Raw genomic sequence first — 27,165 nt, 5'->3', positions numbered from 1 at the left:
AACCCCTAACTTCCAGATATATTTATAGAGTTTGACTAATCCATCTAATACTTGTAAATAAAATCCAACTAGAATCCTAATAGAAATAAAACTCTAACAAATATGAAATAGAATTAACATCTTAAAACATATGAAGTATTAAAATACTATTCCGCTACTGTTCCGGGCTACCTGGGCGGGTATTACAAGGTTTTAAAATTAGACCACACAAAGTCTAATATACCCCTTATACATACAACACAAGCAAGGCCGACCTAATCTTCTATAAATAGAAGGCATAGGGGCAATCGTTTGGTAATGATCATTCATTCTGTAATACGAAGGAGTGCTGTAAAGTGAGAGAAAAGCTAGAGTAAGATAGTCTTTGTAATCTCCTAAAGCGGCTGTACCCTTGTGTGGGTCTCTTGTACTGATTCTTCAAGATTTCAGATTTCTAGTGGATTTTGCTTTCAGGATTGAGGCTGGACGTAGGATCACAATTGTGATCTAAACCAGGATAAAAATCAATGTGTTCATTGTGTGGTTTGCGTTTTCTCTCCTTATTTCAATTTTGTTCTTAATATATTTTTTGTTGTATGTGAATTCGTGGGTGTGTGTGGTTGTAAATTGGCAAACATCCGAGAATTCCAGTGCTCCTGATTGTTACATATGTATATGAAAGAATTACCTAAAATTTTCCTAAATAAATAGAGAAAAATTAAGGAAAATAGTGTACAAATTATAGTATCATCTAGAGGGTGATTAGCCAAATTTTCTGGTCGAAATGACGATCCCTCTCTAACCAATTCACATGAGAAATGGGAGAGAAGTTAAAGGTGAAGAATGAAGCTAGGAAAGTGAGGAGGAAGGGAAGATGGTAAGAGGAATTGGCAAGTTTGTACACCTGAGGAATTGGAGAGAAGGTGGAGGTGAAGAATGAAGCTAGAAAAGCAAGGAGGAAGAGGGTCGTAGGAGAAATTTACAAGCTTGTACGCTTTTGACTCTTGAACAATCTTTAAGGTAAATCTTCAATATATGCATCATTTGCATGCTCAGACTTTGTTTTACACATTGCATTCGTAAATGATGATAAGATGTTCATATGTGACATGAACAATCAAGTCAAAACTCAGGTTGATGGTGGCTAGCCATTGAATGAGAATGGGGCTACTGTAGTTCCACTGAGGGACTGGTTTGATATGGTAGGGATGTTATTTCATGATGTCATGACCCTAAGGATTTCTCAAGGATAGATTAGTAAATATAATAGTAGGAGTTTACATTTCCTTTTGTATTTTCTGTTATAGGGCTTTGTCTTTAGTTAATAGGTAGTTGGGATGTTTGTTACATTGCACATGGGTGCAAGTGGAAGGATGTTAGGCTATATATAAGTCACAGTTGAGGATGGAAGATTTTATGCTTGAATTGATTGAATGAAATTCTCATTTATCTCTAAGATTTCTCTCCAATCTCCCTCTCATTTCTCTCTACTGCTCTCCCTCATTTCTCTCTAAATTCTTCCCCATTTCTATCCAAGCTTCCCCTAATTCCCTATGTTCTTGGATTTCTCTATCGGATCCCTGTTCTTCCTTAATTTCCCTTCATTTCTTCAGATCTATCTCTCTCAATTCCTCCCCAATTACTTCTTAAACCTGTTTTGAACCCTAAGTTCATGACACATGATTTGCTAAAGAGGTGTTACATTTCAATTTATATATGGCATGATAAGGAGGATGATTTCTGATGATATTTGTAAGGTGGAGATAGCCTATGACACTATTTACTTCCTTCCATGGCCTTGTTACTTGCTAGGTTTCATTTTCTTCTTCTCATAAAAATGATGTATAATTCTCAGATTAGGTTCATTTGCATGTTTGAGATGTCTAAGAGAGTATGAAAAACATTGGGAGACTTATATTTTTTCATTAGTGCGTATGGATCCTCTTTATAATGGGGCTAGGGATGTTATACTTTTAGTGGAGAATATGTTTTATTTCAGAAATATATGATCATGTTTTAGATGGATTTGGAATGCAAGTTGTGCTTGTATATGATGCTATTTTGTGTTTTAAGAATTCCTGAAATAGGATTTGCCAATAATGTATCATTTGTGATGTTCAAGTAGGGTTTAAGTGGAGTACTGTTAGGTGTTAAGTTTTAGGACACTGTGTCTAATGCTTCATGGTGACTTAAATATAAAAATGGAATTAACAAATTTAGAGGCATGAAAATTCACTAAAAAAAATTTAGATTACCATGAATATGTCATCGTAATGCATGCAAATTTTGCTTTCAAATAAAAATGTGTCGAAGGGTGAAATTACCAAAAAGGATAACACTTCTTGAAAATTCCAGAGAGCTGTAACTCGTGAATATTTGGGGTTAGCAATGGGTTTTGAAAAGTGGCAAAAATCTTGAAATGTTTTAAGGAAAATCGTTCAAAGAGTTGAGCATGACAAAGGCGAAAGGGTATCCAGAGGGTACCCAATATCCAAAGAGTAAGCATTAACTTTTTTTTTTTTAATTTTTTTTTTTTTTTGGGGGGGGGTGGGTCTAAAGACTAAACATGATTAGAAAAATCCATAAAAATTGGAGGAGATGTCGAAGTGGTTAGAGAGTATACCCTGAAAATAGAGTTAGGGTTCATGCAAAAAATTGACAAGTTAGGGTTCAAACCAAAATTTTAAATATAGGCTAAAACTAGAGTAAATCTGAAAGGTATGGAGATTAAAGGGAATTGAGCAAGGAATTACAAAAGTACGAGGCACTTAAATGCAGTTGCAAATAACAAGTGGGTACTAAAAGAATTTACCCAGCAGTTTTCAATTCTTAGAAAATCTAGGTCATTACATTTATATTTATTGTTGTGCACAGAAATGGAATGTTGTTGTATGGAACACTTTTTTCTTTTCAACCATAATAACTTATTTCTTTATCCTTTAATGATTAGTCTCCATGAAAGGGAAGGATGATAGCACAACAAAGTCAAAGAGGGGTCGGAAAGTTCAGTTTGATGCTGAAGGTTATAATCTGTTTTGCTTTATTCTTATACTTAAATATCCTTAGCTAATGCTGTTCAGCTGTTCCAAGATGTATTATTTCTTATGCCATTGCCCCTTTCCCTTCTGGAAATACTACTTCTATATTTAGATTCTCTGGAATCCAAAATCAACTTATCCTTGAATTCTGGTGAGAAGGCTGACATCCCCTTTGGTAAAGGTAAATGCTATTGCTATTGCTTTTGTTTTGTTCCTCGTATTTCAGGTGTTATGTTGACATCTAAGTGTGCTGGTTTCTGTTTGTCTTTATGCACATGGTGATTGGAGAAAAGGGGGTAAAGGTGACAAGACTGCTAATGGTGGTAAAAGTTTCATACCAAAAGAATCTTCTATTTTGGAGCTAAAAATTGAGCAAGGTTGGCATATTTCTTGGTTGCATTGTCATATATTTTCCTTTCAAAGACAATATGATTCTATTTAATAATTCATTTGACTGCTTGTCATGTGTAGGTCTTTCATACAATGCCATTTTTACTCTCTATGTTCAAGTGGCATGCATAGTTGTCAAACTTGGAAGTTATGCTTAGTTATATTATATTAATACTGTAATGCAAGCATGGTGAAACCACAGTGGATTATTGCACAGCCATTCTGTCTGAGCGATCACTTTTCAGGTGTATAAGAAATAAGATACTTAAAGGTAAATGGCCACCTCAAAACTTGAAGCATGGAATTTCTATCTACTTCAAAGAGCTGGCTTTAACAAATCAATTCTGTAATTAGACTATAAGGAGATGTATTCAATTTGGGGTCTGCAACCAAAAATTACTTGAGAAAAGAGTTTTTATGATCCTAAATACTATATGCAATTAGAAAAAATGGTCACTGGAAATGCACATTTAAGCATAAACCCTAGATGTGATATTAAAATTTACAATTATGAAATCAAATTTATTGGAATTTTTAACACTTCTTTTTATTGGGTTTTGACTTGTGTTGAAAGTATGACGCACAAATCAATTCCTTTTCTTATTATAGTAGAAGAGTTGTATAAGTGAAGCCAATGTGAACATTATTGAATTGTGTCCCTGTGCCTGTGTGAAGGATCTGCGTCATGGAACATCAGTTTGAAGTATTTAGTCTGGTGGTGGTTGAGGTGGATGATCGCATTTCCAGTAATGAATTTATGTTGTTTATGCATAAGTTTGTTATGACTTTTCAACAAAAAGAAGGTTTGGAACTTTATCTCATCAATCCTTGCTAAAGGGTTGCATCAGGACCCAGAAGAACATCTAGCGTAAAATTTTGTTACACTATTCTTTTGAATGGATTTGTATTGTCAATGCAACTTTCAAAAGTCAACTGATAATATGAATGTCATGCCACTAACCCTAACTTGGTTAAGATAAGATGTAGTTGATTATGGATGACAATGATGTATAATGTTCTTATGCATGTCATGTCTCTAGTACATGATAAATTCATCGAGTAGAAATTATTTTTCATGACTATTGGTTTTTGGCAGAGCTTTCAAAGAATGCCAAATTCCTGATGGACTGCGAGGCAGCAGATATTTTGCAAGGAATCCAGGAGCAAATGGTCATCCTATCTGAAGATCCAACAATTAAAATTCCCCCGTGAGGAACATAGTTAAAGCTTCTCGTTCTTGATAAAAAATAACTTGTGCTATTTTACATATTAGAATTTGATGCATCTTCTAGGAAAGCCCTAACAAGTTTGTTTCCAGGGCTTTTGATAAGGGACTCCAGTATGCAAAGAGTGGTAGCCATTATTCAAGCCCTCAATCTGTGAGACAAGTGCTTGAGTATCCTTTCTCTGGTTGAAAAATGTCTTCATGCTTCTGCTTGTAGATACTGCTTGTCTATCTACAGAAAAAGGCCTGCCATCCATCTCATGTCTTGTGACCTTTTTAGCCATTTTGTTTATGATCATTCTGCTGTTGGACCATTAACTCAAATTTTAGACCTCTCAGACAGCATGGTGTTTCTGACAGTGAGGTATGATTCTAAATTTCAGTTGCTGAGCTTATCCGTAGATGCCTGGGCTCTTTATCAATTTAATATTTCACTGCAGGTGTGCCTGATGGCTAACATTTTTCCTGAGTCTATTGATGAAATCTTTGCTCTTATCCCATCCTTGAAGGTACAACTATGTCGAGTTTTTTGTTTTTGCCTCTCATCATTTGTGAGCGTGGTTTATATGTTTTGACAACTTTGCATTTTCTGATGTACTAGTGTAAAAGAAGAGCTTATGTTTTTGGCTACCAAAAATACTTGGATGCCAACTAATAGCTGCTAACAACATTTATAATACAAAATGACGAAGGCAAGATTGAATTATGGAATGTGTAAATATTAAGCTTGAATTATGGAAGAATAACCTTGAATCTGAAGCAAGTTTAGTTGGTCAGAAATTGAATATATGGAATGCATGACAATAAAAATTGAAGTTTTGTTAACATTCTGGTGAGACTTAGAGATCGAGTTATCCAATAATTGTTCAGTTTAGATATCTTGGTTCTTCGTGAAAAAAATAAAGGAAGATTATGGAGGATGTTACTCATAGAAATCAAGGCAAGTTTGCTTAAGGTGGAGAAATACGTTTAGTATTTGTTCAATCATATAATTCCTTTGAAGCTAAAGGGGAAATTTTATCAAAAAGCTATGATATTATCTTGTTGTATAGCTTAAAATGTTGGGTAGTTACATACCAATGTATACAAAATATGAGTGTAATTAAAATGAGAAGACTATTAGATGCACTTCTGAGGTGTTTGGGCTATTTATCATTATTCAAAATATAATCACTTTATAGAGGATGTGACCGTGGATAGAGATTGCTGGACTTGTAGAATTCTTGTAGGCCAATCACCAGTTAGTGAGACAGGAGTAGTGATTGTTGTTATTGTTGCTGTAAAGAAGACTGCCCAACTTCACAGACTATTACTAATGTAGAAAGGTAGATATTAGGAATAAGTATTACTCATTTTAGTTCTTTTGTTTATTCTCCTATTTTCTTTTGTTTTGTAATCAGTTTTAGATAATTCTTTAATTTGTAGGTTCCATTAGAATTCTAATTAGATTGAAATTATGTTTATTGGAATCCTAATTAGAGTAGGATTATATCTATTAGTTGTCTATTTATTGTTGCTTAGGATGTAATTAAGAGATTTTGATTTTTGTTATTGATTTGAGCTTATTAATTGATCTTTTTTTACTTTATTCTTGTGTTCTTGTTATTTGTTCTACATCAATTTGATATCAGAACTATCTTTCGATTGATTGTTTGCAGCCATTGGTATGCCGAAATTCCTATATTTGGCATCTACCAACAACCCAAAATTTTCTCCAGTTCATTCCAACATCCAATATGTTCATGAATGCACAATCACCGTCTATCTTTAAACAACATCAACAGAACCATCAGAATCATTAATTTTCTGCCATGGAAGCCATCACATGAAGCTTTCATTTGCAAAATTTATCACAGCCACCAACATTTCGTTATCCTTTGCTGCACTCCACAAAATCACCGGAAACCCCATCAGCCAATTTTAGCCAGCCATCTTCTCACTGATGTCACGAAATCCACACCTATATTTCAGACTGCCCCAACATCTTCGCCAGGCCATCACTAGAGATACTGTCACTGCAACCTTGGAAAACCCTGGCCAGCTCTCAATTGGCCAAGCAACAAAGTATGTCGTCGTCGGAAAAGATCATCAAAGGCCAACAGGTTGCAATTGAATCACCAAAGCACTCGCCAACCTCTATGAGTCAAAAATCCTAGTCAATCATATCACTGGAGTTGAGAGCCTTCGTCAAAGCCAGATAACTTCAAAGTCAAACTTGAAGCCCTCGATTAGTTCTTGCTTCTAGTTTGTCGCTTTTGCCAATGTCACAAGCCTTCAGCCACTGCTGGAGGTTCTTGTTGGCATTGATGACCCAAGTCAAACCTTTCCATGAGGTCAACAACCCTTAGCAAAAGCCACATGTGACAACTCCACAAGACCCTGTCATTCCCCAAATACTCGAACCCAGCAACCCTTCATTCTCTGAAATTCTCGTACAATCCAATTGCAAGCCCAATTTATTTTTTAACTTAAGCCCAATTTCCCATAACGAAATCCCAGTCCAGCAACTAATTTCCCAAGTGCCTTAACCTGTGCCACAAATCATACTATTCTTTACAAAGAAAACAGGTCGTTTCTCTCCTTATCTTTGGGTAAATATTATTTTTCTAAAGTAATGTTAATTTAATTTGTGCGCTTAGATTTTCATTAGTAAGGATTAAGGCTTCTCATCCTTCTTAGTTTTACATTACCTATTTTTGGCCTTGCCCATTATCACTTTGTCAAGAACCTGACCCTGATTGTAATTCCTTTGATGAGAGAATTGAAAGAGAGGGAGAAATAGAGAGAAAAAAAGGGGCAGAATCAAACTGATTAAGAGAGAGAACTGAGAGAGAGAAAGGAGAATTTAGATAGGGAGTAGGGAGAAATAGAGAGATCCGGGAGAGAGAAAGGGAGAATTTCAGAGAGAAGGGAATCAACTTTTCAATTAATCAAAGCCTAAAATCGGTCAAGAGTGGTACAGCCTGATATAGAGACTATTCCACTACTTTAACAAAGCAGTTTCCACTTCCTCCACTAGAGGTAACTGCTCCTAAACTACCCCCACAACTGTAAATTAAACAATAACTAACCTATTACACAGACTAATACAATCTGTAAAAATAAAAATTAAAAATTACTAGCCTAGATCGTGACACACTTATTTTGATTTACCATGCTTCTAACAAACGAGACCAACATTCCTTCATTACATCTGTTGAAATCCAATCTATGCAAAACTCCACAAAAGGGATTGAAATTGATGTGAACGCTTTCAAAAGAATGGAAACCAAAGTCACCAATCTCAAGGCATGGTGGTAACACTTTGTGAACAGATGGCACAAATCCTCAAATAATTGAGTACTTGTCATGGTATTCAAATAGTTGATCCCATAGAGTATCATGAAGAAGAGGAAGTAGTAGAAGAACAGGAGGAAATTGTTCTAGCAATTGAGGAAGTTCTCAAGGATGATCAAACAGAAGTTTGTCAAGAGATTGAAGAGTCCAATAATATGGACCTTGAAGAACTCTTGACACACTGCATTTACCTGATCATTAGCTTTCCATTGGTGTTTCACAAGTTATCCTTCCTTTCACTAGACTTATTCATTACCCAATCATTGAACCTGTGCCCAAGTCTAAAATTCCTTCAATCCTTCTGTTATGAACATGGATTTAAATTTAACATTATTTTATGTGAGTGGAATAAGATGCCAGGGATATACAAATTCAAGATTTTCTCATTATCAGATCCTCCAGATTGAGCAAAGCAGATCTACAAAACTCAAGGATGAGCTTTCTCCAACAGGGAGAGAATTGATGTAGGACAAAAAAGTAAATATTAGGAAGTAGTATTACTTATTTTAGTTCTTTTGTGTATTTTCCTGTTTTCTTTTCTTTCCAAATTTCTTTTAGATAATTCTAGGTTCCATTAGAATCCTAATTAGATTGGGATAATTCTAGATTCCATTAGGATTTAATTAAAGGTCTCTGATTGTTGATATTGATCACTAGTATTTTTAGTTTATTATTGTGTTCTTGTTCTTGGTTCTTCATCAATTTGGTACCAGAATCATCTTTTGATTGATCATTCTGCATCAATTACCCTCTTATGAGCATAGGTTTTTTCAGGGGACAATCTTTTTATCATGGTGTCCATGAGATGCTGAAAGTTCTTCTTTTTTAGTGCCCGTACACATGTATATATACATACATAATATTACTTCACAATGTGTAGAAGCTACTTGTTTACAAATAGATTTTCTTCCAGGGTAAGGAAAAGGTGAGAGAACCCCTCCAAGATGCATTGAGGGAATTAGCTAACCTTAAAAGTGCGAGTTGAAGTGCCAACAGAAGGGATACACTGTAAGTTTTCACTCCCTGACCTGGATAAGGCTTGTAATGCATTCTCTGTCACACCCATGTATGTGAATACTTGTATAATCTGAATATTGTTGTGAATCTTAAGGCTAAAATCTGTGAACTTCTGATAGCAGCTAAAGATGTTCCAAATCATGCTCTGGCATGCATAATTGCTGTATGCCATTGTTCGTTCCTTGTTTTGGTACAATGAGTATTTATAGACCAAGGTTTTGGGGAACGCATTGGGGGTGCTCCTCGTGCCGTGGTATAGCTCAGCGGCAGTTTCTCAGGATATTATTGTGAAGGAACTTCTGAGCAGGCTTCTTTTGAGGGTAGCTATGTTTTTGTGCTGTTATGTATGGCGGTTGTACTTGGTGTGCACTTGGCATTGGCTTGGATTTACTCTCTGGCACCCCCAGGCTGAGCCTGCGATTTTATTCAATACTGGCTCTATACAGGGGTCGTTTATTCATGTTGAGCAAAAAATGAATTTGGGAAAATGCGTTTCTGCTGATTATTTATTCAACTTGAATGCCGAATGGTAGTAGAGAGAAGAGGACCAACATGAAGGCATTCAGCTCCCACCAAAAATTAGGAAGATGTCGAGGAAGTGCGCCTTGAGTCAATCTATGAATGTTAAGTGTGTTCAAGGTAGCATCTTAGTGGCAAATTGGGTCTTTTCACTTCAAAATTTCCAAACAAGTCTTCCTACTTTCAGATTTGGGGCAAGAGGCATCTGAAGAATCAATATAATAACATTAGGAACCTAAATTAAACGGAACTCAAGCTTAAATTGTACATTCAACATCAGTCACTCTTTAGCTGCATTTACTTAGTTATTTGTAACTAGAGAATTTTACTGTGTCAAAATTCAACTCAAGAACTCTAGTAGCAGGCAGAGTATATGCGTTACGATTAAAACTCAAAACCTCGGGGCTTAAGATGGTCAATTGTGCTTTTAGGAGATATTTGGTACAGAAGAAGTTTTTAATTTCTTAAAAATGTTAGGTTGGAAATTTATATTTTTATGTTTAGTATAATTTTTTTTTAAAAAATTGAAAAGTAGTATTGTTATAATTTATTTTTACTTAATTTGTTCACAAAAAGATTTTAATGGGGAAGCGGGTTGTGAATGTTGGATTTCCATGGATTAGGGTTTATTTTTAACAAATAAAAATACTAAAATACCTCTTATTTTTTTATAACTTTAGTTCTCATAATTTTTTTAAAAAATAATTAAAGTAGATATTTATGCAATTATATTAAGGATTTTATTATTTTTTAAATAAAAAATTAAATAAGAATAATTTTAAGAAAATTACATGAATTGAATGTTTTATTTAAATCAAATGCAAGAATATAAAATTTTTATAATAAAATATTTAATATTTTTAAAAATATTTAAAATTAATCAAACATAAAATTACATAAATTTTAAGAATGTATTCTCATGAATTATAAATTTTAGTAATTTAAAAATTTTTCTTCATGAACTTACATTTTGAATTAAGACTTGCAAGCATGAACTTACATTTTGAATTTTGACTCAATGTTCCTTCATTTGAGATTTATATGTTATAAACTTTTTTAAGGTGATGAAGACTTTTTATGTATGAGATTTATAATTTTGTTTTGTAAATAGTGCAAAATTATGAATGAGAGAAATTATTTGATATTTATTAGTGTCATTAAATTAAATTCAAAATTTTATTATCTTTAGACAAGCACCTCATGGGTTCTCGTTTGATATCTCCAAGCACAATTTTATTAGTAATATATAAACCCTACTAGATGATATTTAAATGAGTTATTGTAAAGGCGCATTTAATTATATTTGCTTTACTTATATGTCTAAGATGCATATGTTATAATTTAGTGATACCACTATTTAATACAAAAAATATTAATAATAGCATAACTTGTAATAGTAGAAACTTGTAGAATATAGTCTTTTATGCTTCTTCTTTTTTTTCTTTAATCCGCACCTATATTGATCTTAATGATTCCACTTTCATTAATGTTCTTATACCTATTTAAATCAAGAGTATTTAATGAGATACAAAACTTTTTAAGATCGAAAAAATGACTGATATTAATTAAAGTTCTAGCAATATAATCAAGTATCTTAGGTAGCGTTCTCTTTACTGTTTTCAAGTTATTTTTAGTTTTTAATTTTTTAAAATAATGAAAACACGTTCTCTTTATTGTTTTTAAAATTATATTTTTAAAAATAAAAAAAAAATTGTAAAGAAAACTCAAAATAACAAAAAGTTATTTTGAGTGTTTTCATCTAAAATAAACTCAAAACATATTTATTTATTCATATTTTATTATTGTAATGAGAAAAAATATTATAAAATTCATTAACTTTAAAATGTATATATTTTTTTAATAATATATTAACATTAAATATTTATAATTTACTTAATAATCAAATTTATTGAATAAAATATTATTAAAAAATATTTTCAAATTTTCAAAGAGAACGCGTTTTCTAATTTTTTATTTTGAAAAATCTTTATATATATAAAAGTAGGATAGTCATTGCTAAGAGTTGATTAGTCTAATTTCCCGCCTAAACTATGCTGATTTATTTATTTTTTTCCCAAGCTATTACTCTGTTCATATTAATTATTCAACAAGTTTCAATGTAGCAAATTTATTCAATATAGCAGGTTTCAATGTACCAAAAAAAAATTATTTAATAATATTTTATTCAATTTATCAAATACAACAAGTTTCAATGCACTAAACCAAAAAATTAATTATTCAATTTATTAAATATAACTTATTTAAATACACTAAAAAATAAATTATTCAATAATATTTTATTCAACTTATTAAATACAACAAGTTTCAATGCACCAAAAATTGAATTATTCAATTTATTGAATATAGCAATTTCAATGCATTAAAAAATAATTTATTTAAACTTATTAAATACAACAAATTTCAATGTATCACAAAATAAATTATTAAATAAAAAAATATATCTTACACATTAAACAGCATATAAAATTACCCCTCCAAACGAGTGGAACGTCTTTGGAACATGTTTGTCAAACAAAAAAAAATTCAAGCTCCTTATGGCATCTGAATACAGCATATAGTAATTAAATAAAATATATAATTATTTAATTATGATTTATTTAATTTATTAAATACAACAATTTCAATACATCAAAAAATAAATTATTTAATTTATTGAATACAACAGATAAATATTTAGAAATCCAACAGATAAATATTTTTTGGTGCAGGTTCCAATGCACAAAAAAATAAATTATTCAGTTTATTGCATATAGCAGTTTTAATGCATTAAAAACTAAATTATTCAATTTATTGAATACAACAAATAAATATTTAGTAATTAAAAAATAAAAAATATATCTTACATGTTAAACAACAGATAAAATTACCCCTCCAAACGAGTGGAATATCTTTGACACCTGTTTGTCAAACAAAAAAACTTTCAAGCTCCTTCTGACATCTAAATACAACATATAAATATTTAGGAATTAAAAAATAAAAAAATATATCTTACACATTAAACAACAAATAAATATGATTGATAATGATTTCAATATTAATTCAATATCTTACATTCAATTTATTGAATACAGGTATCAAAAAATAAATTATTCAATTATGATTTATTTAATTTATTGAATACAACAGTTTTAATGCATCAAAAAATAAATTATTCAATTTATTGAATACAACAGATAAATATTTTTTGGTGCAAATTCCAACGCACCAAAAAATAAAGTATTTAATTATAATATATTAAACTTATTAAATACAACAAGTTTCAATGCACCAAAAAATGAATTATTCAATTTATTGAATATAACAGTTCCAATGCATAAAAAAACAAGTTATTCAATTTATTAAATACAATAGATAAATATTTAGGAATTAAGAAATAAAAAAACACATCTTACACATTAAATAGTAGATAAAATTACCCTTCCAAACGAGTGAAACATCTTTGGAACCTGTTTGTCAAACAAAAAAAATTATTTGCTCCCTAAATGGCATCTAAATATAGCATATAAATATTTAGGAATATAGCAGATAAATATTCTTCATTCAATCGATTTCTCTACAAACTAAAACTGAGACACAGTATTTGCCATAACTCAAATATTGCATATGCTGAGATATGTTGACAACACTCTGGCAAATTGGGTGTTCAAGATACGAGTCATCCAAAAGTGAAAAGTTTACAGTTATCATAACCAGAACGAGGTTAATAATATTGCTTTAGTATTGTCTGACAAATATGTAAGTTCGAAAAACGCTATTTTTTGTACCATGCACTTTTGTTGTTTTTGCCAATATATAATATGTGTAATGTGTTATTTATCATGTTATGTAGGGGACACGAATGCATGCAATAATCGCGAAAAACTTGATGCGTTACTTTGCAGATAAAATTGAAGAGCACAAGTTGTACATAATGAAAAATTTCGAAGTTGATCATAATACTATGATGTTCAAGACTACCACACATATGTACGTGATAAGTTTCATGAGGACCACTCAAGTGACTGAGGTTGAAGATCAATCATTTCCTAATAATATATATAGGATCAAGCCTTTTGTCGAAATTATGTCCAGTCCACAGTCCAAGAAAACTTATCTATTTAGTGTGTGTTCGGCCCCTTTTTTAAGTTAATCTTTTTCTACCTCTTTTTTCGGTCAATTTTTTACTACATTGTTTTGTCTATTTTCTCAGTTAATTTAAATCAATTTTTTAGTTTATTTTTTTAAAATTATTCTTCACTGTTTGCTTGCATCTCTTTTTGGTGAGACGCACTATTCCACAATTATAATACATTTTCATTTTTGTTTTTTCCATGTTTATCTCAGATTTAAAGATATGATAGACGAAGTCGTCCAGAAAGACAAAGTTAGAACTCAATCATCTTCCGGATCCACTACAAAGTATATTGATATTGTTCTTGAAGATTTGGAGTATGATCTTTTAATTTTGTTTATCTGTCTTTAATATTTTTTTTTTATCTTTTTTTTGTTGTAGAATGTATCTTTATATAACCGGATCCACTACAAAGGACAAATGTTGTATACAAATAAATCTTCCAAAATTTACTTTAATCATAATGAAATAAAATTATTGTTTCTTTACTAATTCATGTAGTATATTAAATTTACTGTAATGTGCATTTTATATTTTAAACTATTATTTTATATATATATATATATTTGTTGAATATTGTATCCCGTGTATCGCACGGGTCGAGAACTAGTAATTTTTCAAAATGACAAAAAGAATGCGTTTTCAATTTTCTAAAAATAGAGTAACAAAACAGAAAATTGAAAATAAATTCAAAACTAAAAATTAAAAAGTAAAGAGAACACACCCTTAATTTTTCAATTATTCCAATGTCAACAATTTTGCATGAAGAATTGTTTTTCATCAACATATCACTAGTAGACAAATCTTTATATGTCAAAAATCAATTCATATTATGAGATATGGTACATGCATATTGTATTAATGATCCAATCTTTACAAGATTTGGTAATTTAATTTGTTACCATTAAAAGTTTTTATCACTATTATTATTTTTAACAACACTAACTTCGTTTGAAATATTTAATTGTTTTCTTTTCTAGTTATATTTTTGTTTTGTAGCTTAAAACATTCACTTTTAACATGTCTTTTTTTTTTTTTTTTACAATAGTTGCAAGTTTTGTTTTTATTTATAGACTTTGATCTACCTTTTTCTTTATCACCAAATTTTTTTCATGTATTATCTCTCTAATCAATAAACCATTTTCTTTAAGTTTTTTAATTGTCTAGTAATTGCTTATCAATTTTTATTTTTTATTTTGAGAACAAAGCATCATAAATATATTTTAAGATGAGAATATCACAACATAGAATATAGTGTTTCTAAAAATTGAATATGAGACCGACAAAGAACATAACAAAATTAAACCTAAATCTTTTCATCATATTCGACTTTTATACTTTCCAAATTAAAAAAAAAATCTTTAAAAAATCTTAAATATTTTTCAATAGATGTATCTTTTGTAATTTAATAAGAATATAATATTAGCTTTAGTTGCAACTTGTTATTCAATCTTTTAATCATACATAACTCTTTTAGTTTCAATCACAATGCAACCACAATTTTCTCTTTTAAAATGTTCTGCAAATTTTGATTTAATAAATACAAATATATATAAGATAAGACTTTATAAATTTTACGTTATTTTTCTTTAGTACTCCAAGATTGTGGTGTTTTATTAAATCTTAACAATGTATCATCTAAATCAATATATATCAAAATTACTCATATCTTAACCTATTATGATGAAAATTTAATATTCCAATCCAATAATGAAATATCATATTTCAAATTGCTATTACTAAAATGAAATAACTCCAAATAGTATCAATGGATCAACAAAGAAATACCCAACAAAAAACGTACCAAGATAGAAAATTTGGGTAACAAATTTAGGTGAGATGGATCTAGATTTGTCGGAGATGGGCTAAACAAATTTAAACGAGTTGAATGGATCTAAACAAATCTGATTTGGATATGTCAAATCTCGATTGGACAAATATGGATGGGTTGCATAGGTCTTGATCAAATCTAACATGGATCTACGAGATCCAGGTAGATTTGGGCATGCAAAGGTCGACTGATAGTTGACAATGGCAAAAGGTTGAAGAGCTGTTGTTGATGGCAACGAATGGAACAAGGGTTGATAATTGGTCGGAATCAATCGATGAAGACAAACAAGTGGCTAGAAAGCAAACAAACGATTCAATTACAATAGCAAAATTGTTGATGATGGTAGGAAGTAAAGAAGGCTGATGCTTGGATTGCGATTCTTAGAGAAGATGAAATGACTATCACTTTGACCGAAAAAAGATGGATGGTTGGTTACAACAATCTAAAAGTCACCTAGAGGAGATGAATAATTGATTACGATAACTAGAAACGACAATCTAAAGGTCACATGGACTGATGCAATTAATGGCAACTGCAAAAAGATTGATGGTGTTAAAGAACGATAGAGCACAAGTGGCTGATGACAATAGTTGTAGTAGCAATAGGAAACTTTAGGTGACGAAGATGACAAAGGATTGCAAATTTGACGGTTGAGATTAAAAGATGTTAATGGTTTGATCTAATAAATCTCATACCAGATTGTAGAAATTTAGAATTGAAAAAAAAAATATAATCAAATTATCAAACACATAAAAAAAACATAAAAAATTTACCTGCTAAATTTAAATTGGAAAAAATCACAACTCACTATGATGATATTAGTATCATAATTTTAAAATATTGAGTATCTATTCATAAATTTAGGTATTTATTTATAAATTTAACATTCATTTATAGAGATATATAAAAAAATAGTTTATATTTTGATTGAAAGATTACGGGGATAAATATTTAATTATAAATATGTTTTAACTAAAGGCAAATTTAAATATTAGACCAGGATTGCAATTGTATTAAATATTTTTTTAAGATACTTTCTCGTCTCCATCTGCGAAGGGACGCCTTTACCAATTACCCTCAAGCATATTAAAAGTAGGCTGGAGTTGAGGAGTGGAGTGCGGAGTGACGTGAAACCGGCGAGAACTGGAGGAGATGGACACGGCCACGCTAACAGGGTATGAGAAAGAGAGAGAGAAAGAAAATGGAGGAGAAAGCAGATCGTTTTCATCAGAGCAGGATGACGAATCTGAAGAAGCAGAAGATGATGAATTCATGTATGGGGCGGGAACTTTTACAGAGAGAAAGATCGAGCACTACTCATCTCTGCACCGAATGTTGTTGGTCGGAGAAGGAGATTTTTCCTTTTCTCTCTCTCTTGCCAGAGCTTTTACCTCTGCTCGCAACATGGTCGCCACTTCCCTCGACACCCGCCGTCCGTAATCTACTTCAGACTTATTTTTCCCTTTTTTATTTTCCCGATTTCAACTGCTCTACTTTTTCTCTTCTTTTTTTTTTTTTTTTTTGGGGGGGGGGGGGGGGGGGGGATGGTGCTCGATTGACTTTTGATTATTTTTGTATTTCATTTTCAGGAAAAAAACAGTTAATTTAAATGCTGAGACATTTGATTTGAGTGTAATATTGACGACGATATATTGTTGTGGTTATGGGTGATTGATTCTGATTGCAGAAGATATAATAAACAAGTACAGTAATGGGATATGGAACGTGAGAGAGTTGGAAGAGTTGGGGTGCGTGGTACTATGCGGGGTGGACGCAACAAAGATGAGCGAACACTTCTTCCTCAGAACGCAGAGGTTCGATCGTATCGTCTACAACTTCCCCCATGTTGGTTTCATCTTCCCGGAGGCTACTGCCTGCCAAATCAAGTCAGTCATTACTTCTCTTCCCCTTTCCTTTTCTTGCGCGAACTAAAACATCCAGCCTCCCATCGTCTCGTATGGTATCGTATCTAGGAAATATATGTGATTGACCATTGATCCGTTGGCTGGCCCTTTAAATCCGCGATGGCCAGAAGCCAAGAAGATTTTCAATATCTGGTCTTATTTACGTACTTGTTAATTATCAGGGAATTGGGAAATATATATATATATATATATATAAATATCTTGTTCTTGTTTTTGTTTTTGTAGGGAACTGCAGGTTCGTGTATATTGAAATTTTGAGCTCATATTGAAATTGGATTCGGCATTTGTTTGTGAATTGTGATTGTAGGCTGAATAAGGGACTGGTAAAAGGGTTTTTGAAGAACGCCAAGGTGTTGTTAAGGAAGGATCACAAAGGAGAGATTCATGTAACGCACAAGGATGGTTATCCATATGAGAAGTGGGACTTGGTGAAGAAAGCAGAGAAGCTAGGGCTGGCTTTACTCGAGAGCGTGCCCTTCTGCAAGGACAAGTATCCTGGTTATGATAACAAGAGAGCCCATGGTAGCCTTTCCGATGCTCCCTTCCGTTTAGGAGACTGCACTACTTTCAAGTTTAGGCTTGTTTCTTAATTCGTACCCATGCCGTGCAGCATGATCTCTATTCTGCTGTGTGATTGACGTGTGTAAGTCTTCTAGTTACTCGAGTAAGCTGTACACCTTAAATCCTAACGTAAATAAATCAATTCTGTGAAGAGAAGAGATTACCAGAATTAAATTTCTACAGTGGCCTCTCTACACGGCTGGTCAGGGTTCAGTTTGATGCACGGGTTGGCTCGACGCCCATGCTTTTAAGTGCGTTTGCGTTGACTGTCAAAAATATTTATTATTTATCAGCTTTCAATTCTACTGCCCGTTTCGACGGAAAGGAAAACCATGATGCCAGCCAGCAGGCCCAATATTTGTTCAGTTCATGAATTAATTCATATACTAATTAATTAATCGAGCCCCCGTTTTATAGTAGCATTGTCTAGTCGAGTGTCGATTAGATTAGCATGGCTTGGAAACTGATGACGTAAACAATTAGACTTGCTCTCACAGTAAAAAGTATGTATAGTGATGGAAACTCGCACGACTCTTAATCAATCAACATTCAGCGCTGGCACTGCGTCAGTATTTGCTTTGCCGCCGCCTAATGAATGTCTCTCTCCAGACCCTGGCTCTATGTCTATGCCAACAATTTAGATGATTATTAAAAATTTTGGAGGCACTTAGAAAGCCGCTGCGCGCACCAACCAGCAACCATTACAGTTACTGCACTGTATTACAATTACTGCGGGTGTAGTGTGTGTACACTGTCACCGCCATCACCTTATGTCCCAAGTTCCAAACTCTGAAGAGGCTGTGATGATAAGTTCCTTGAGTCTTGATCAGGTGGTGTTGAGTGGATCCGATCAAGTTTTCTTGACTCTCTCTGGATCTCCAAATCTCACCCTTCATTATTCCATGGTACACGCCTTTCTCGGAAAGCTCTGATTTTCTGTTTTCATGTCCATTTTCATTTCTGAGTTCTTCTCAGCCCCACTAGCTTGCCTGAAAATTAATTTGTCTGAATTTTGCCTGCGGGTTTCTGCAATGGAGACTAATTTCAAAATTCATCATTGTAATTTTTTGAATTTGAATTTGCGGCATCATTGGATGACATTAAACAACATTTTAACACTTTTTTAAATGTTATGACTTATTTGACTCTTTTAAAACTATAATACCCAAATTGATTTCGTGATGTATAACCCAATGACTAATTTGGCATTTCCCCTTAAATTTATTTTTGCAACAGATAACAAGCGACTCTAACCTTGAAAACAATAACTAATATTCTGATATTTTTTTGTTAGAATAATACTATTAGTATATCTTTATATATATCTTGAACTATACAAAAGAAACTTTGTATACATCTTGAACTATACAAAAGAATTGCTATTGATACACCTTTGTGTATCTTTTTGTCATGTTTGGCCAAAGAACCGCTTGTGGTAGCAGCAGTTTTGTCGGGGAGAAGAAATGCCACGCTGGATCCCTGTTCCAACGCGAATGCAGCATTCAGTGGCAGTTACTCCAGAATTTTTTTTTGTTCTTTTAGGACTATAGGAAGCAGCAGCGCGTAAATCTAACTGTAAATGAAGATCAATCAAATGGATAGTTCAGTACACCACACGACCAACTCTTTGTTACAAGCACAATATTCCTGGGCTAAAATAGCCTGCATAACTTTCAATATAATAACAGCTAGAGACTAGGGTTTTCTTTCTCTCTTAATCTAATAATTCTATAACTTCCAGAATAGGGACCACGAAAAAACTCACTTATGAAACCTGTCTCACATGGTCAAATTCCAACCACCCCATAAAATCCAAAGCCAAACAAGGAGGAGCCACCTTCTGTGCAAATCAGAACATGAAGAAGAGTTACCATCAGTGACCCCAACAAGAAATCTGCAATCACCAACTGAAGGGTCTAAGAAAGTGACCGTCCCAAGCCCATCAAAATCACAGCTCTGTGAGTCCTGCTTTTGCAGCTGGTAGTAACCGTTGAATGCGTATGAGATATTACCCTTCGCTCCGATAGCGTTGCATGAACCCCCATAGTTGAGTGTAGTGCAATCTGCGACACTGCAAGCAATCCTGATGTGGTTTGCCACACCGGACAGGTCCCTCGATGGGTTCGCCACACACCACCTTGACGGCAGATACTGAACATCCTTGGCGTTCTTCAACAATCCATTGCCTAAACCAAGGTTTAATGGATATTTGGCCTGGCCATCAAAGGAGAAAATGCCCCAGTGTCTCTCGAAGTTTCCCGGAAGTACGCTCTTTGCCCCTTCATCAAGGAGACTAAAAAGATATATATCCATTGGAGGGGCAACGGGCCGCAGGGGGGTTCCTTCATTACTCAGAACATGATTTACAAGGCCTTGATTAAAAGCCCTTGCAGCAGTAAGATTTGCACTAACTGCTCCATCTGTAGGCCAACCAACCTCTCCTATAACTATAGGCATCTGGCCATACCCAATTTTGGCAAGGGCTGCAACTAACGTGTCAAAATTTCCATCAAATGCATTATAATACACATTTGTCCCATCTGTCACAGGATGGTTCGTCCCCTCAAAGAATGCATAGTCTTGAGGGAAATCTGAGTTCCCGTATAAGCTTAGAAATGGATAAATATTGACTACAAAAGGGGAACCGTTAGTGTTGAGGAATGAAACAAGTTGGCTCATAATTTGAGTCAGTTCAGGACGGAAGGCTCCTTGGGAAGGGAGGGAAGACTCGTACGCATCAGCATTACAGGGAACCACTAGCTTTACAGCACCTGCTAGATTTGCTTTGGCCAATGACTGTTGTAAATTCATCAGTGCAGGGATGACGTATGACTGAAATTGACCTGAATAACTTGAAAGAAAGGGCTCATTTCCTACTGCAACATACCTGTAATCAGATTGTAAGAATCAATAACTAATAAAAAATAGAATAGACATATGTCCAGAATCAAAACCTACCAACACAAAACTAGTTTAAGGTTGCCGCTGTAAACAGTGAATCTCTATTGTCTCATTTGAATTTCTTCCAACAAAATTCGCTCATTTGGAAAGCTCAATTAAATGTGCCCCCTTGTTGCAATTTTGTGCTCGTCTCTTTTGATTGGGAGGTTACAAACGTAGGTAAACAATCCCACTTAACGAGTATCGTATATGGTTACTAAATTCCCACTTAACATCGTCCACATCTATTAGGATATATTATGTGGCCAACCACCTATCAACTTGTAGAGTTTTTTTTTTTTTTTTTAAACATAACTTCTTGAGTTTTATTTGCATCAAATTTAAGACCTTATACACACTTGTTTAAGTTATCTCCATGGAAAAAAAGCCCATATGGAAAGGATATCAAAGTTGTTTAATGATTTGCAGATAACCTTTTCCCCTAAATATGCCATAAAGTGCAGTAAAATGTGCAGCTTCTAAGCAAATCTGGAGAAGTTGTCAAATCATGCAATTCTCTAATGACTTCTGCTATTTCTTTCTCAACGACAAGCACCATGATTACTTTCTTAGTTATTAAGGTCTGATATATAATGCATTTTTTGTGAATTATCCTGCCATAGAACCAACTTCAAAGTCTATTTCTAGATTGGATATTCGGAACATTTTTAATGATTTTTGGTACATTTTTAATGATTTTAGGAGTGAAGACCCTGTGATGGTAAGATACACTCTACCAACCAACTAGGTGATACCTTACAATATGCCAAAGGTACTTCATACACCAACTTCTCCAAAACCTCCAGCATCCACACAAAACCACTTTCTCCAAAATCTCTTCCCCGTTGAAAGCAAGAGTGCAAAATCATTTATCCAAGTAGATAAATCAACAATTCCACCATCATAATCCCAAGCCTATCTATCCAATAAGAGAGTATACAATCCACAATATGGTACTTAAGACCCTCTCCAATTCCATGATAAACCCTCTTAAAGTTTAATGAATTTCTTTACAACCTAAAAGAGGGACTTTAACCATGGGCATGAAATAAGTGGAAATCTTTGTGAAGTGCTTTCAATGAAAGTTGAGCAGGTTGAAATAAGCCCGCACGTATTTTCACTACAAAATGAGATTCTTAAATTGTAAATAAGTTGTTCTGTAGTTAAAATGTTTTATCAGACCCCAAATTACACTTTCCAGCATCATCACTTTAATAATTCACAACTTCAAATGTCTATTAACTTATTTTATATACCAGAAATTGTTGAGTATGCAAGATTTCAAGTCTGAACAGGGTGTAGGGTCAAAATAGAGATCATGCTTCAACAGCTACGGATTAGAAATTTCTATTTTTATTATTTGCAATTCTCTTATTTATATAGTAACGGATGGGCTCAAGTGATAGGATTTTTCATTTCTTGAAGAAGGATGAATTTATCTCTTGAGCAAGATTTTTTTTTTTCCTTCTTATAAAGTAGAACAATTGATGTGCCTCTAAGAAATAAATATACTGCCCATATTTGTAGTACCAAAAGTTCTAAAAAATAAAGGGTTAATTGGAGTTCAGAAATTTCATGGCTTTTAATAAAGCCAATTAGGAAAAGGACTCAATTTAGCTGATCTCAAGTAAATTGTGAATAGGGATAGTAGAGTGGAATTGCATTACTTGAATTTCAGCATCCCTTGGTAAAATCAAGTACATCTTGAAGAATTGAACTATAGCCACTGACCATCAGATTTCAATATCAAACTTGTCGATATTTCTGTCTTATTGGCTGTCAAACACCAAGGATGAAGTTGATACGTCCAGCATATTCAGATTTGGATTTATTTTCTCTATTTCACTTTGAAAGAGATGAGACTACCTAGTAGAAATAACTCCCACCACAATGTTAAAAAAATCAATTTGCAAGAACACAAACCTAGCAATAGCATTCAAAAAATAAAGATAGCATTCAAAAAATAAAGTTATGTCATTGACTCGCATGCCATTCCATTGGAACAGACCAGACAAGCACTGCCATGAACACCAAAATCTATGACTTTTGGCAGCCAAATTCACAAACAGCTATGGACTCCAAAGACTATGGCTTCACATTGTCATGATGTTGTCTCCAATATGCAGATTAGTAGAGAGAGAGATACAGCCATCAATCCCCTACTAAGTTGCATTAAGGCTACCAGATTACAATATGCGAAATTGGTCCCGCTAATTTTCATTGAACTATCTACACTATCCAAACAGAGGAATTTCACCATGCAGTTAATAACCTGGGTATCCTTCTTGAAAATAGTTTGACATACAATGAGCTCACTTCCTAATAGCTTCATAACAGCTCAAGCTTTTTGGAATGGTTGGCAATATTATTTTATATCAGGTTCTCGTTAATAGTGTCCCCCCCCCCCAATTCCCAATTATTAAAATTTGTTGCGCATCTATATTGACTATATCTGTGCACTCCATTTCATGCAGCTTATTTGTGCTTATGAGACGTAGGATCACAAGCGAATGGGGAACTTTGAGTTCATTTCGTAACAGCCTAAATCTTTTGGACTGTTGGCAATTTGAAAGATTAATAGATGGAAAATTAGTTGATTTCCATTGTATAGACGCTTTGTTTGGGAGAGAGTAATGGCACTGAAATGTGTGGAACGAAATGTAAAGTATTTTCACCTCATTTTGGAAAGCAAGTAGTGGATGGTAATGTAAAATAATGCAAAATGCTTTCTCCTTGTCTAAGAGAGGAATGGAATGGATGAAATGAAATGAAAGAGCATATTAAATAACAAATAACATTAATACTTTTTAAAGGAGAAATATAGTTTTTTTAAGCAGAAGATGAAAAATAAGGGTTTAGAGAAAAATGAATAGAAAGTGTTCCCATTTCATTCCATTACTGTTCTCTCTCAAACAGGAGAATAATCTTCCATCCATTTCCGTCCCAAACACACTGTTACTAAAGCAAGAAAGAAGAAGCAGAACCGGGGAGATCAGATTGGGAAGCAGGTGCTTGCTATACCAGAAGAGAAAGGAAACGAACCTGATATCAACACCGCCCTTGACCAAATAGGTGGAGACATTCTGACGGACCCATAGATCAGAGGCAGCAGTGGAAGAGCTGAGTAAAGCCAACATCTCATTAGGAATTCCAACCATTACTTCAATCCCAGTCCCCATGAGAGCTTTGAGAACATATGGATCCGCATCGAACAGCTTCACTTTGTGTATCTTGTTATCTTTGAGGAGATCGACCACCGTGGACGGCGACAACCTGTGCAGAGACAAGGTCCCCCAGTTCACACCTATCCCAGTTGCTGATTCTGCCGGCCACACCACTCCCACCATCACTGCTACTGCTAATACTATTACCACTGCTAACTTGTTGCCCTCTGTCATTTTTATTCTCATCGAGAATCGAGATTTCAACGGTTTCTCCTCTCCCAGAGAGAAAGAGGGCTCTCCACGATCATTAAAATATAATTCCCTGATCGTCCTAACAGGATAGGCCCCCTTAGAACAAGAAGGGTAATAATAGAAGAAGAAGAAGAAGAGAGGAGGACTGGACTGGCTGAAGTGCGAAGCTCACTGTAAGAAAGGTAAAGGCCGAAAACAGAGCCCAAGAGTCGGTTGGGTGGAAGGTGAAGATCGCATTTCGCAATGCTAATGATGGAATATGCTTTAATAAATTAATACTAAAAATTTGTATGAAAAATGCTCTCTGAACGAAAAAGTTGGATGAATATTTTTTATAACTTAATATGGATATACATACATACATACATAAAATTATACGAAAAAAAATAAGATAATCAGACAAATATAATAATAATAATAATAATATATGATAACTTATTGACAAAAAAAAAAAAAAAACACACACACACACACGATAATTAATAAAACAGTCAGACAGACCAATATAAACAATATTGACCATTATTCACTCAGCTATGATGAGTGAAAATAAAATATCATTATTATTATAAAGAATTAAAAGAGATATGGCGGTGTGCCCGTGCCCTGAGTGTTTCGCTAATGGAGAAGGCAAAAGGGCAATGGAGAGGAGATGTTGCATAAAAAAGAAAAAATATAAATTGTATATATAACAACATAGATAAATAAAATATATATATATATATATATGAGATGGTGCAGTTTATGTGATGATTCATTTTTATTTTTTATTTTTTATTTTTATGTAATTATAAGGTTAGTTTAATTTTATTTATTTTTTTTGACCTTTTACTTAATTTTTTATGTATACAAATAATTAAAAACATATTAGATACACAAATTTACTTAATAATCTTGAAATACAAGGGTAGGGAGGGATGTCCTTAATCCCACTAATTTAATTTAATTTTGTCATGGACCCATAAATTTTTTTGCATCAAATAAGATATTACCCATAAAAGTTGAATTATTTTATTTTAAAATTTGTACCAAATTAGTTGACACATAATAAAAGAAATTCTCAAACTTAAATCTTGAATATTTATAAAAACAGCTTTTATTCTATAAATAAATTCATTTATAATAATGACAATGAGGTGAGACGAAAACGTAAAGCATCGTCTCTATCTCTAAATTTATTTATATCTAAGCATGGATTGAAATTAAAAATATATTTATGAGTTGAATATATGAGTAATAATTTAAAATGTTAATTAATATATAAATAATATTATATATATATATATATATATAGACACACACGCACGCACCGTGTTTGGGTTGGGGACTAAAGTGGAGAAATCCAATTCTAGAACTTAATATTAAACCTAAACCCAAACCTAATTGGTCTCGTAAAACCCACTTTGATCCGGAGAACCCGCGGGACGGGACGACAATAAATTGTCATCCTGCTCCCGTCTCCCTTGTATTTCTTTCAACAAAGGCGCCCACTTTGATCGTATCGTGTTCTTGGCGATGGCTTTGAAGTTCCTGAACAAAAAGGGATGGCACACAGGGAGCCTCCGAAACATAGAGAACGTGTGGAAAGCAGAGCAGAAGCACGAGGCCGAACAGAAGAAATCGGAGGAGCTCCGCAAGCAGATCCAGGAAGAGAGGGAACGCTCTGAGTTTCGTCTGCTCCAGCAACAAGCTGGCCTTGTCCCGTATGACTACTACTACTACTACATCCACCATGCTTTCGATATTCTCTATTAGTTTCCTCTTTTATTGTCTATTATTCTTTTGGGACCGATCAATTGCCATTCATCTCCGTCCCTGATATTAGGGTTAGGGTTTCTTTTCCCGATACGCCTCTATAGATTCCTTTGCAATTCTCTGTTTCAATTTCCGATTCACCACTAAATTATTCCCATTTTCTCTTTATTTGGATTTTTTTTTTCTATAGCACGCAAGAGAGGTTGGATTTTCTGTACGATTCTGGATTAGCTGTAGGAAAGGGCAGCAGTTCCGATGGATTCAGGGCACTTGAGCTTGAATCCTTCCCGAAGACCAAGTCTGATCCTCATACACCTTCCTCCTCTTCTTCTACCAAGCAGCAGCCTTCCGTGCCAGGAGCGTTGTTTGATGAGAAGCCTCATTCCTCAAATGATGCGTGGAGGAAACTCCATTCTGATCCTTTGCTTTTGATTCGGCAGCGAGAGCAAGAAGCCCTAGCTCGTGTAAAGAATAACCCCATCCAGATGGCCATGATTCGCAAATCTGTAAGTGTTCTCTTTGCAACTGACTAGTTCATGCTTTATGTGTTAAATTAGTGTACATGAAAGTTGGGTTGACGTTTTTTCATAAATGACAAAGTACGTCTGAACAACCATTTGGGGGAAACTGCTTCAGCTTTCCAGAAAGTTACTCCACAGAAAATGGAAAACTAGAAAACATGTTCAAATACAAAAAAAAAAAAATTCAAATGAAAAATGGAGATTTGTTATAAATTGGGAGCACTGGCAGCTTAATCCTCTCAAGAAACCGATCGAACACCACTCAAGACACTCACAACTCACCGGCCAACGCACCACAACACAAATAACAAAGAACAAAATTTAAAAGCATAAAATAGAACAAGAAAGAAACATCAAACCACATGAGACACAACCTTTTATCCTGGTTCAAGCCAATTAGATTGGCTCTACATCCAGCAGTCCAACACCCTCAATCGAGCAGCCTTTATTTAGTAGAAATTGATCAGTACAAAACCTAAGCACTCATACAATCCTATCGCTCAAGCATAGTTCTGAAATGTGAGAGGCACATCAAGGCGCAAAGGGTCCTGGAGCCTGAGGCGCGAGGCGTGCCTTTGCG

The 27,165-nt window shown here is 33.7% G+C and overlaps 4 protein-coding genes across 13 annotated transcripts in view; 3 read left to right on the top strand and 1 right to left on the bottom strand.

Annotated features, from left to right (window-relative positions):
* Positions 1-9,181, top strand: part of LOC127807448 (DNA-directed RNA polymerases IV and V subunit 4-like) — a 40,544-nt gene extending 31,363 nt beyond the window's left edge. For 8 of the 10 annotated variants that reach the window (XM_052345299.1, XM_052345293.1, XM_052345296.1 and 5 more), the window contains 8 exons: positions 2,930-3,001; positions 3,130-3,198; positions 3,311-3,394; positions 4,504-4,615; positions 4,726-4,803; positions 4,963-4,996; positions 5,073-5,141; positions 8,882-9,181. In XM_052345299.1, the coding sequence (XP_052201259.1) occupies positions 2,930-3,001; positions 3,130-3,198; positions 3,311-3,394; positions 4,504-4,615; positions 4,726-4,803; positions 4,963-4,996; positions 5,073-5,141; positions 8,882-8,953 (590 nt within the window). In that variant the 3' untranslated portion in view covers positions 8,954-9,181. The remainder of the gene's footprint in view (positions 1-2,929; positions 3,002-3,129; positions 3,199-3,310; positions 3,395-4,503; positions 4,616-4,725; positions 4,804-4,962; positions 4,997-5,072; positions 5,142-8,881) is intronic. The other 2 variants (XM_052345292.1, XM_052345291.1) reach the window with 2 other exon arrangements.
* Positions 9,182-16,523: 7,342 nt separating this feature from the next.
* Positions 16,524-18,147, top strand: LOC127807447 (heavy metal-associated isoprenylated plant protein 41-like). The gene is made up of 3 exons (XM_052345289.1): positions 16,524-16,899; positions 17,155-17,353; positions 17,700-18,147. Exons 1-3 carry the CDS (start codon positions 16,620-16,622, stop codon positions 17,980-17,982), a joined length of 762 nt encoding a protein of 253 aa, XP_052201249.1. The 5' UTR covers positions 16,524-16,619; the 3' UTR covers positions 17,983-18,147.
* A 1,370-nt stretch (positions 18,148-19,517) lies between these two features.
* LOC127807115 (glucan endo-1,3-beta-glucosidase 5) lies at positions 19,518-24,544 on the bottom strand. Its single transcript, XM_052344751.1, has 2 exons — positions 23,936-24,544; positions 19,518-20,840 (listed from the first exon to the last, which is right to left on the bottom strand). The coding sequence occupies exons 1-2, from the start codon at positions 24,301-24,303 to the stop codon at positions 19,733-19,735; spliced, it is 1,476 nt and encodes a 491-aa protein (XP_052200711.1). The 5' UTR covers positions 24,304-24,544; the 3' UTR covers positions 19,518-19,732.
* Positions 24,545-25,640: 1,096 nt separating this feature from the next.
* Positions 25,641-27,165, top strand: part of LOC127807298 (uncharacterized) — a 28,985-nt gene continuing 27,460 nt past the window's right edge. The window contains exons 1-2 of the mRNA XM_052345014.1: positions 25,641-26,012; positions 26,255-26,570. Of these exons, the coding sequence (XP_052200974.1) occupies positions 25,825-26,012; positions 26,255-26,570 (504 nt within the window). The 5' untranslated portion in view covers positions 25,641-25,824. The remainder of the gene's footprint in view (positions 26,013-26,254; positions 26,571-27,165) is intronic.

The sequence above is a fragment of the Diospyros lotus genome, chromosome 8, assembly GCF_014633365.1.
Source record: "Diospyros lotus cultivar Yz01 chromosome 8, ASM1463336v1, whole genome shotgun sequence".
NCBI lineage: Eukaryota > Viridiplantae > Streptophyta > Magnoliopsida > Ericales > Ebenaceae > Diospyros > Diospyros lotus.
Note: the sequence above shows the minus strand (reverse complement) of the source record. Positions and strands in the feature narration are given on the sequence as shown.

Excerpts from the sequence above, each read along its gene's own strand:
- LOC127807447 (XM_052345289.1), top strand. The coding sequence starts at position 16,620 with ATGGACACGGCCACGCTAACAGGGTATGAGAAAGAGAGAGAGAAAGAA. Across the intron at positions 16,900-17,154 it reads CACTTCCCTCGACACCCGCC|AAGATATAATAAACAAGTAC; the intron begins GTCCGTAATCTA and ends TTCTGATTGCAG. Across the intron at positions 17,354-17,699 it reads GCTACTGCCTGCCAAATCAA|GCTGAATAAGGGACTGGTAA; the intron begins GTCAGTCATTAC and ends TTGTGATTGTAG.
- LOC127807115 (XM_052344751.1), bottom strand. The coding sequence starts at position 24,303 with ATGAGAATAAAAATGACAGAGGGCAACAAGTTAGCAGTGGTAATAGTA. Across the intron at positions 20,841-23,935 it reads AAGGGCGGTGTTGATATCAG|GTATGTTGCAGTAGGAAATG; the intron begins GTTCGTTTCCTT and ends ATCTGATTACAG.